At 33.1% G+C, this 11,718-nt stretch overlaps 1 protein-coding gene across 1 annotated transcript; it reads right to left on the bottom strand.

Moving 5' to 3' along the window:
- Positions 1–2,846: 2,846 nt before the first annotated feature.
- LOC118185032 (uncharacterized) lies at positions 2,847–10,000 on the bottom strand. Its single transcript, XM_035354812.2, has 3 exons — positions 9,762–10,000; positions 7,195–7,487; positions 2,847–3,219 (listed from the first exon to the last, which is right to left on the bottom strand). Exons 1-3 carry the CDS (start codon positions 9,928–9,930, stop codon positions 3,046–3,048), a joined length of 636 nt encoding a protein of 211 aa, XP_035210703.1. The 5' UTR covers positions 9,931–10,000; the 3' UTR covers positions 2,847–3,045.
- Between the last annotated feature and the right edge of the window lie 1,718 nt (positions 10,001–11,718).

Genomic DNA, 11,718 nt, shown 5'->3' with positions numbered 1-11,718 from the left:
CCAATTTAATTAAAAGGTTTTTTTATACCTTTGCAAGTCTCTGTTATACTATTTTCAGGCATGGCGATAACTACTTACCTGTCTAGTAAGGATGTACGACTTTAAGTTTCAGAATCCAAACCAAGTGAAACCTTATAAATATAACAAGTTAGGTTATTCATCTGGCATATTACTTGCTTCTCCTTCGTGTAACACTCGCTAAAGGAATATTTTTCATATTTACTTTCGATGTAATAAAACTAGAAAAGCTACGCTACTAAGCCGCTCCACTGGGAATCGAACCTGGTGTAAAACTGTTAGGATGTTTGAATTTTATCCTATTTGCCCTTTATGATTTAAGATGTGAAATCTGGTTTTTAATATGATCCGTTGCCTCTTAATCTTTTTTTTTTTCACTTTAAATAAACCAGGCTGTAGTCTGAAATGTAACCCTACTAACATCATTTTCCCTTTTGTTAGTTTTTTTAAGGCTGCCGAATGCAAGCAGTAGAATGTATCAATAAATTATTTGGTAAAATCCTAGTTTACGGTGCAGCCTTGGCGCGACTTTGAAAATGCGCGATTTTGAAAATTATCGCCAACACCAAAAATGATCCAAAGAACGTCTATATACTATACCAAAGATTCTTTGACTATACACTATGTGTGTAAATACATGGTAAAAGTTTACAATTGGGTTCCCCTTGTTTTTTGGAGATTCTTTTTTGACGGCAAGATCGGCGTCAGGAAGACACAATTTCAAGATGGCCGCTACACAAAACCAAAATAAAAAGTCAAAGAATTGCATAAACTGTGTCTCCATGTACACATCGATCTGTTTTCACTTAAAAAAACATCCCAGAATTGCACAAACTAGGCATTGCGCACTGTTTAAATTTGTCCATGTACACATCAATCTATTTTTATTTTAAAAAAATCAGGATGCTAAAGCAAAGTTACACTATCATGGTAACCAGAAATACGATTTCATCGCCAAAATTTTACAAAAAATTGTCGCTAATCGAAGGGGCACCCAATTCTACACTAGAGCTAAATACATAATATATACTATATATAACTATATATATTCTTTGAATGACCCGTTTACTACTCATCGTTTGTCCCGTTTTTACTGCTCATCATAAAGTCGCCAAATCCCGTGTGCACCGGATACTAGGATTAAACCAATTATTTTACAACTGGAATTGAAAATCTGAATTTTACTAACAAAGTGATAGGATGCTTTGTTTCAAACTACGAACGTAACATAACTGTTAAGTGTGATAGAATAGGTTAGAGCATGATAGAGTGTGATGAATTTTAGTTGGTTAATTATTCCTGCACGGGTGTTATGTTCTTTGCTCTAAAGGCAAGTTATTTCTTGCCCTTACTTACTTTTATTTCTTCAGGAATTTGAAATATCTAGACTGAAATGTATAATAACATAATAGATTATAGAATGTTTTCGCAATATGACATAAATTGTTAAAAAATACGGATTGAACTCTTATCGCATACATGCATTAACTTTTGCCATAGGTATGCCTGATTCGCTACTGTGTTAAGTCCTGAAATATATTCACTTTTGTACTAGGGATGAAATATAACGGCTCATCTATGATACTTATCATTTGAAAGTACAGAAATGTCTTTTAATATTCTGAAAATGAAAGAGGTTTTTAAAATTAGCGTCCTAAATCTTGCACACGAATGTATGTATTAAATAAGTAACATATTAAAGAAAACTTGCTTTTTATATTTCATTTTCTATTCTTCTACTACTCGCTTCTCTTGTCACACGTTCGCATGTATGTCTCTCGCCATAAAATGGAACTTTCTTTCTTATCTCATCACATATGACTGTCCTTTTAGAGTAATGCAAAAATCTTTATTGTTGCTTTAAATGTTGTTCAATGGTATTCCATTAATTCAAGATGAAACAAGTTAAATAACGAAGAGATATGTTAATACTATGTTTGATATCTAATTTCCCAAGATACTTTTCTTTTGTGTCCTTGAAAACCTAATTTAAATACGATACCACAATCCTCTTTTCTGTTTATTATTAATATAACTAAGTTGTTATGATAATAACTCTGAATTCATTTCGTGGCCGACTCATAATATTTCAGAAATTTGAGAAAGAAGGGCTTCCTTTTTTATTTATACTCTTGCTTACAAAGGGGGAGAGTTTAACTGGGATTAGTCTCACTGTGCAGTTTTCTTCACTTCATACTGACAAGTTCACGAACGCATAATGTATTTATGAAAGTTATTTTTTTCTGTTAATTTTTTATAGCTCTGGAAAATGTTTTGCATTTCGAATTTTTTTTAAATAACTTCTCTGATGAAGTCGTTCAATGTACTAGCATTGATTTAATAATACTAGTTCATCGAATTAATAATTATGAGTATTAATTAATTATTAATAATTAATAATAATTCATTACTTAACCACACTTAAACAATATAACCATTTCTATAAAAAATCAAATATGAGAAGAGTTTGGCTCGGTAATTTCTCTGTAATAAATGAAATTCTTTGCAGTACAAATAAAAAATATTCTACTTCAACAGTGGTGTGAAAGAAAAATATTTTAACGTTAAAAATTCTAAAGGTACATTAGTTTTTGAAGCTCAGCTCATCGTGTTAATTGTCAATGTTAAAGTGTGAACTAGCCATTTTTTTGTTTGTTGTCTGCCATTATATATCCCATTGTAAAGCATATGATGCCTAAAAATTATGGTTTCATTTGAGTACAAAACATTACTTAATAAAATAAATTTCAATTCACATTACTTCCTTTTAAATGACAGAAATGGGAAAGTGTGCTCGCATTTTCAAACGATTAATAATAGAATGGAAATTTTTGGTCTCAGCATTATTTTATATATCTACAGAAATGTTAACAGTTAAATCTTTTACATAGCTCAATAGAAATAAAAGTTTTAAATGATTCATAAGTACAATTTTCATTTACAGATTTAGAAAAATAAAATAGCCTTTTAGTTGAGCAGTGTATATTTGTATCCATCTTTGGTGAATATTGTTCTTAATTCTTATTTTTACGAATTATAGTCTTCAGGATCATTATCTGTAAAACTGGCATCTTGCGTTTGAGATACAATTATGAATACCGGCCTATTTCTCTGAAACATTCCAAGATTTGGCTGATTACTTTCAGCTGGACTATTTCCTTCTTCCGGATGCATAGCCTCTTGCGTAGTTAAAATTGCTGCCTAAAAGAAGTAAAGATAGAAAGGAATTACAATAGAAGAGCAATTTAAATCTTACGTATAATCAGTGGTACTGCATACATTTTGTACCTAAGTGTCTTTTATTTGTATTTGTTCCGTTTTCAAGTTGCATAGCTTTTTAAAGTAAACTTAGGCTACAATATTTTATGCATATGCAGAAAACTATCTACCTGCAATAAGCTGTCCTCTGAATTCTGGAAAAAAGCGCCTCGTATCTTTTACATTATCAGCATTACATTCTCTTCTGCAAAGATTATTGATTTAATACTTTTAATATCAAACATCTGAACTTTACTAAAATAGCTTCATTCACATCTTATGTATGCACGATGACATCCCATTCTTACTACAGACTGGGTACATTATTGAAAAGAATTTATTCTAACTAGGTACTGAAAATACAAAAGAAACATTTACTAATGAAAACCGTCTAGGACTTGTTACTTCGGAAAACATTCCTTACAACATAAAACAAAACTATCTGCAGTTTTTAGGTAAACTGCGTACTGCTGAATATTAAGGTAAATGTAAACTAATCTAAGTATACTGTAATGTATGTTAAAATTACGTCCGCGCAGCTAAATACTGAATCCTATGTATTAAATGAAAATAAATTAAGGTTAAGTAAGAGAGAAACATTGTAGAAAGAAAATTTGATACAGATAAAGCAATACCTATAAAATTAGAAGTTCGTACACAATGCATATGTGCATATTGGAAACATTAAAAGCTTTAAAAATAAACTGAATTACAAATTAAACTACTACGTCAATTAAGGAAGTGAGTTAAGTAGATTCAAAATTAATTTCTTGTATTGGAATTCTACAACCCAGTTTTGCAAAATACAAGGTAAGTGAAGAAAAACGTGTGGGGCGAAAATATTATTCCTGCAATGATAAAAGTATAAAAAGATATATTTATAAATCAAAAAATAGTGAATTTAGATTTTATGCAACGGCATTAGAATTTCTTTTCGTTATCCTGAATAAATTCCAAAACATATTTTCTCTGTAAAACCAAATTATCAAAGTTCTGTTAGTGCAATAGTTTTGATATATAATAGCATTAAAGTATTCGTAACTTTTTATACGGGATAATATTAGGGTTCCTCTAGTCCGTTTACTCAAACATGGACTCTAGAATCTTTTATCAGTTACTTGATCTTAATATTTGGTTACAATCTTTAGAAGTCTGAATTCCTTTCTTCATATCACTTAACTACTTGTATGAAGTTTGTTAGGAATTTGGATTTACTGAATTGTTTGATTAGTGATCGGATGGTTTTTAGATAAAGCGGTTACATTTTCTTTATCCCTTTTACCATAACTGGCAGTTGACTTAGTTAAAAACTTTAGAATATGTTTCAGGCAATTCAAGTCAAGAGTTGTTAAATGAAATGAAATATCGCCCAAATGAGAGTTAAATTAAAAATCTTTTGAAGATATTTTGTGTTTTCATTCAAATGCTAAGAGAGTTTTAGCAAAATGACTCGCAAATTTGGTAGGAAGGGTGCTAATCAGGCTTTTCTGAGTTAGATATATTGAGTTTAATAAGAACTGAATTAGTTCTAAAGAGAATGAAGAAAATTTATTCCGTGTAAAAATGGAAGAAACATTAAAGGCAATTATAGAAAGATCTTTGTACTCCACATACGATCCTGTACGAAAAAATCTTTGTACTCCTCGTTCAGGCTTTACCAAATTAAAGCAATACACTGGTCTGCAAAAATTAAGGACGAAGTCGAAAAATTAGCATATCAGCTGAACGAAGAGGCAGAGCGGACAGAAAGACCCACCAAGAGATTAAGTAAGGTGATGTACGGTAGCACATGCGCAGGTAGACGTAATGGGGGAGTGTCTGAATAGTATAAAGCATGTTGTCGGTGTAAGATCAGTATTTCGGGCAAAGAGATTGCACGCCGTATAGCAGTTAAAATCACACCGAGTTGCCCCCTCAGCAAGAAATAGCGAATAATCAATTTGTTAGACGACATCTGGATGCTTTTACCCGAGGTCGAATCATTGGGAAGTTGGAGGAAGGCCGCAGTGTGACAAGTGTGGCTGCAGAGTTCGGAATTGCTCACAGCATCGTTTCACGACTTTGGAGACAATTTCAAACTACAGGAACAGCTATCCGGGGGTTTAGTACTAGTCGTCCACGAGGAACCACACCCGCAGATGACCGGTATATTGCCTTACAGGCCAGAAGAAACAGGCGGCAGACAGCGGGAGAAATCGCTAGACACACGACACAGGCGACTGGACGACCGATATCGCGTACCGTGGCCAGAAGACTGCACGGTGGTGGTCTGTTTGCACGACGCCCTGTACGGTGTGTACCTCTAACGCCTGCCCATCGGAGAAGGCGTTCTCTGTGGTGCCGGGAACACCGGAATTGGAGAGACAATGAATGGGGACGAGTACTCTTTACAGATGAGAGCAGATTCAGTCTGAGTAGCGATTCTCATCGCATACTCATCTGGAGAGAGCGGGGAAGCATCCCTCGAACATCATTGAAAGGGACAGGTATGGAGGTGGCGGTGTTTTCGTTTGGGGAGGCATCATGCTTGGTAGTCGTACAGACCTTCACATCTTCGACGCAGGTTCAGTCAACGGGACCCGTTATTGTAACGAGATTCTTCTTCCATATGTGCGTCTTTTTAGAGGCGCTATGGGTCCGCAGTTCCTTTTCATGGACGACAATGCACCATGTCATCGCACAGTAGCTGCCGAACAGCTCTTAGAGAGTGAGGATATTGAACGCATGGATTGGCCGGCACGATCTCCGGATCTCAATCCCATCGAGCATGTATGGGATTTTCTAGGCAGACGCTTGGCAGCTCGTACCTTACCACCAGTAATGATTCCGGAGCTTCGATTGGCGCTGCAAGACGAATGGGCAGCAATGCCTCAACAACTCATTGACACCCTCATTCTCAGCATGGGCAGACGCTGTGAAACCTGCCTAGCAGTCAGGGGAGATCATATCGCCTATTAAAGACCGGATGTTTCTTGCTGGACACCCATCACAGGGATGTTTCGGCCTTCAGTCGCATTGCGCTCCATGCTACGTTTTCAATAAAGCTTCTTTTTATCCCTCTGATTTCTCTTTTAGTAAGGGTTGCTTACATTACTCATGTCCTTACGTATTGGAGATCTTACGGTATTAAATGTGTTAATTTGGAAAGCTTTTGTGGAAAGTTATATTGAAAAAACCGTCTCGTCCTTAATTTTTGCACACCAGTGTATACTGTGATATTTACAGGTACTTCCCTTAAGAAAAGGGGACTATGACAAATTACTTTATATGCATTCTTGCACTGAACTAGTCTAGATTATCTGATGCATGTTAGTGCCTTGGTTTATTATGTCGTAATTTTGCATTTAAATACCCTCTTCGACTTTTATAATAATAATATGGAAATTATGAATTAATAATGGGAATTTTAGGACTTTTTGAAAAAATTTAGAATCACATCACTTCTAATTTTGCATTTAAATACCCTCTTCGATTTTTATAATAATAATATGGAAATTATGAATTAATAATGGGAATTTTAGGACTTTTTGAAAAAATTTAGAATCACTTCTGAAGGATGATGTCTCAAAAACGGTACGGTTAAAAATACATATATTCTAAAAGAGCCTTACCTGAGGATTTTATTTCTCACATTTGAATTACTATAATTCTAAAGATTTGTGAACTTAATGGCCCTTATTTACAGATGTAGGCTTCAAAGAACTTATTTTGGTACAATATAGCATTTAATTGCAAGGTATGCTTGGTATGTTAGCACTTTTTGTCACCACGATGAAAGACAGAAAGTTAAAGTGTCAGTGTATGTTAACAAAGTATACTAACTTCGAAAAGTTTTATTCATTTCCAATCAGAAAACTATTTAAAAATTAATGTCATAGCATGAATTTCAAAGTTCTAAGGTTAAAAGAATTTCATTACCTTGACTTCTGCATGTTGGTTTTCAAGCTGTACTAAATCTTGAGAGCTCTTCGGTAGGGATGCTAGTATGCTGTCCAAGCTAGTATTTTCTAAGACTTCATTTCTTGCACAATATGACACCATTATGGAAAGAGTGCACGGTTTTCTGCAGCACTCACTCGCGATACCTGAATTCATATCTGAGGGGCTGCTGAGATCAGACTCAGCAAATTCTGACGCTTCCTGATCAGGCTGAGAAGAAAACCGAGTATTCCTTGTTTTAGAACTCGCCCTATTGAGTGCAAAGGACACAGCTAGATAAAAGAAAAATTGTTCATTATCTCCAAGCATGCATTTTAATTTAAGGTATCAGAGATTCATAACTTTCAAAATTGTTACTGGTAAGGAACTTGACTTACAACTATGATAAATACTGAAGCTATAATATAAAAGTTTTTGTATTGTATTACACAATTGAAAATTTATATCGTATCAATCACCTAACGCATTGTAAACGATTGCAGTTATATCAATAAAATTAGTTTAATAACTTGAAGCTTAATTTTGTGTCTTTTGTGTTTGTGAGTTCTTAGATATTTGGATTAGACGTTTATGTTCTTATATGATAAATCAGCTTGATAGTAATATTAATTATGATTTGAAATACGTAACTCGAAATCAGAAATCAAAAGCAATGGTCTTCTTGAAGACATAATTCGTAATTAATAACCATTTTTCTAATATTTAGGTAAGAAATTTTGTGGCACACTTTTCGAAACGTTAGTGGACATTGTTTGAAGATTAATTAGGCCTTTAGTACTACATCGCAGTTGAATACTGTCTTTAATGTCTACCCACAATAATAGCATAAGATAAATGTGAAGTATTTTGGGAATGTGTAATACTAATGAAATAAAATTACTTAAGTATTTTCAGATATGTTGATATGTTGTCAGGTCAAACAGATTGATATGTTGTCAGGTATGACCAAAGATATGTTGTCAATAAGTGTTAAGATTTAATATGAAGTTAAGATTATGTTGTTAAGATTTAATATGAAGTTAATGTTGTTAAGATTTAATATGAAGTTAATGTTGTTAAGATTTAATATGAAGAGGAATCGAGCATCAAACTCAGGGTTTAAACTCAAGGTTAAAACCGGGGATTAGGGGAACCAATCGTCAAATCCTGGCGGTGGAGAATCGTCATCCACCGCCTTTTAGTTCGGGCACAACTGTAGAGACATTAGGTATTTTTGAAAGCAGGGGAGATGAAGAATAATTAATGCTCTCGCCGGGACTCGAACCACGGACCTCTCGAATACGCGCCGAGCGTGCTGACCACTACACCAGGAATGCATGCTAAGTAAAGCACCTTCAAAACTTCAATATGCCTAAAGAAGTTCTCACCACGTAACCAAAACCCTGCTTAAAGAATATTTTCAGTTCGTGATTCTAATAAATTAACAATTCCGTAAATATATTACAATTTTTGCATTTGCATCATGTATATCCAAGAGAATCTTGCGCAATAGAACCAGTTCAATATTGTGTCCTTTTCATAACATTAATAAAATTTTAGAAATCTATGTTAATAAGGAATAAATCAATTGAATTATCTTGATAATAATTTTTCAACCTAACTTAAAATTGAGACAATCTTTTTAACTAAATGTATAAAAGAAATCCATCTATATTTAAAATAGCATTAACGTGTACCAGTAATATTTTCTAAGAATTAATTTGAAGGTGTGATTATCCATTATAAATTATATACTTATCCTTAAATGCTGTTTATAAGGGTGCTGTTGAAATTCGGTGCTAATTCATTACTTACAAATATTCTAATATTCACAAGAAATCTGTTGCATCATTTACTTTTTTTTTTCAGAAAATTCAGATCTAGAATAAATTAAAAACGAATTTAATTACAAATGAATGATTTTTAATTAGAATTGGATTGGACTGGATTATTCAATTATGGCAAAGCACACGAGGGCTATCTGCCTAAAGGGAGGGATGCCTTCGTGGAAGACTTTCTAAGGAAAACTGGCTCGTATACACGTTACACATGGGGAAAACCACGAAAACGCCCATGCAGCCGGCTCGTTTGCGGGATTCGAATCTCGTACCGAACTACCAGTGTTCAGCTTCTTCACCGGTCGGCCGCTGGTGAGCCAATTTTTTAATTAGGAATATAAGTGTTATTATTTTTTTAACAATTCAATTTTATTTGAAGTCTTAATACGATTTGCAATAAAACACTGCAAAACAATATTTTGTGAATTAAAACACTTTGCTTTAAAAATGCTGGAAATATTTGCTTTGTAAATTTATCGTTTAAAATACTCCTTTTATTCGGATTTAGAACACGAAAATGCTCAAATCTTGAGTTTACGCAGAACTATATCTAGTAGAAGCTACAAAAATAATTCTTTAATAAGTAGAAATAACGAAAGTTATAGATAAAGATGGTGTTTAAATATTAACTAATATTTAATTGAAAAGGTAATCTTAAGTAAGAAATTTAGTCATGTAATTTCATAAAATTTTACAGTCTGTGAATTTTAATTAAGCAATTATACTTACCTGTTCTTTTATGCAAAGGATCCTGAAATCCACCACGTTCTCTACAAATATAATTGAGAAAATCCGCTAATTGTTTACCGCATAATCTTATACCTTCAGTAGATTCAGTATAAAATAGAAATATAACAGAGGCGCTAATTATTGTAAGAATCAAACATCGAGGCATCATCTTTGAGATATACTATTCTGTAGCTGAGGCTTGCTACTTTATAAAATTTCCAATTGAAGAGAAGAAAGTTAGAGTTCTTATGTCTTTTATAGGTCTGGTAACTCCCACTACCTGCTTCTTTAACCAGCTCTTTTAAACGAATCGAATAAGATAAAAAAATAACAGCTAATTCACGTTTATCGTTTTATATATTTATTAAAAACTAATAGTTATTGTCGGATGAATGGTTCGTAAAATAAGAAATGTACTTCTTTTCGTAAAGCTTTGAAAGCTTTCAACTTTCTGGACCAGTAAATCTTAATTTACTGGCCAAACTTCCCACGTGAAATTCGAAGATAATTCGATAAAGAATTTTTCCTTTTATTTCTGTAAATATAAGAAGAATTGCAATTAAGGTTTTTCTTTCTGATTGTAGAACGTAGAATCTAATGCGGTCAGTGTCGTTTATTTTCAACTAAACACATTATGCAAATCTGTGCTTTGGGCATGTATGGTCACTGGGCTCAAAATAGACCGTGACTGAAACCGCACGTAGAAGTGTTTTGAATTTTCGTACTTCAGGAAAGTAAAATTGGATAGGGATTCTAGTACATCGAAGAGGTGAAAAAATTATTGCTTTATCTGATTAGGCCTTTGTGCATAATTTCAAGACATGCAGGGGAAAATTATATATGAACATTAATTATTTTCAAATTTATTAATTTAGATGATTTTCTGAAAGAGATAAGATGTAAATTAGAAAAATTTTGATGGTAAAAATTCCACATAAAAAAATAATTTTCAGTAGAAAAATAGCATTAAGTTTTGTATATCCCCTTTGGATAAATATCGCTTCTGATGATTTCAGTACTTTACTTTTGTAAATGATATATGCTTTCAATCTTAGTCATATAAAGTGTTATCAGGTTAAGACATCTTTCATGGTCACTTAATGACATGAGGACTTTCCTTCGGTAGCAGTAGTATCAACTTTTCTGTCTAAACGGCAAAACTCTCGAATAATAAATCAGATATAATTAGCAAGTTTTTCTCTGTAGGCTTCAACTTTGTCACGAATACAGCTGAATGCAGTTAATTAAGTTATCTATTTAAAGGCACTATAATGTGAAATATATGTTTCATATTTAAAATATTTGAAACTAATATTGACTTAAAGCTTAGCACCTTTGGAAAAAGTTTTATACATGAAACGTAGCCTGCTTTGATTTTGACAAAAGATTTGAGTCAACAATTTATTCAATTTCATCGGAGGAAACATAACTTCCCTTCTCGAAAGCTTGAAATTCCTCTCTTCTCAGATGAGAACTTTGGTTTAAACCTGGGTTCCCGGTGGGATCAGTATTGACCGACTAGAGAGGGAGGGGGTCGATGAAATTTGAAAAGGGGTCAATTCCGATCAAGATTCAACTGGGGAATGATAGCCCAATAAACTTGGGTAACCGATTGGCATATTAGAGATTTCGTTGATTACAAAAACCTTTTGATATACTTGATGATTAATTATTTTTGATATAAAGCTATATCATGTAGTAAGAAAGAAATCCTATAAAATAAATATAAGAGAAAATGAACAAAAATTAATTAATATATTTAAAAAATCAGTAATACATTTAAAAAATATGTACATTTTTTATGCAATAAGTGGGTTACAAAAAAGCCAAACGCAGGAATACACGAAATCACTACGAAAATGCTGCAAAGAAATCAAAATTTCCTCAAAAGATATGTTGTTATATAAAAGGCGCTTGCGAAATTTAAAAGAAGATTTTAATGTTCGCTTCCAAGACA

Source organism: Stegodyphus dumicola, chromosome X1 (genome assembly GCF_044657685.1).
Source record: "Stegodyphus dumicola isolate Sdum_Otavi_A_Nest chromosome X1, ASM4465768v1".
NCBI classification, from domain to species: domain Eukaryota; kingdom Metazoa; phylum Arthropoda; class Arachnida; order Araneae; family Eresidae; genus Stegodyphus; species Stegodyphus dumicola.
This window is presented reverse-complemented; position numbering and strand designations above follow the sequence as displayed.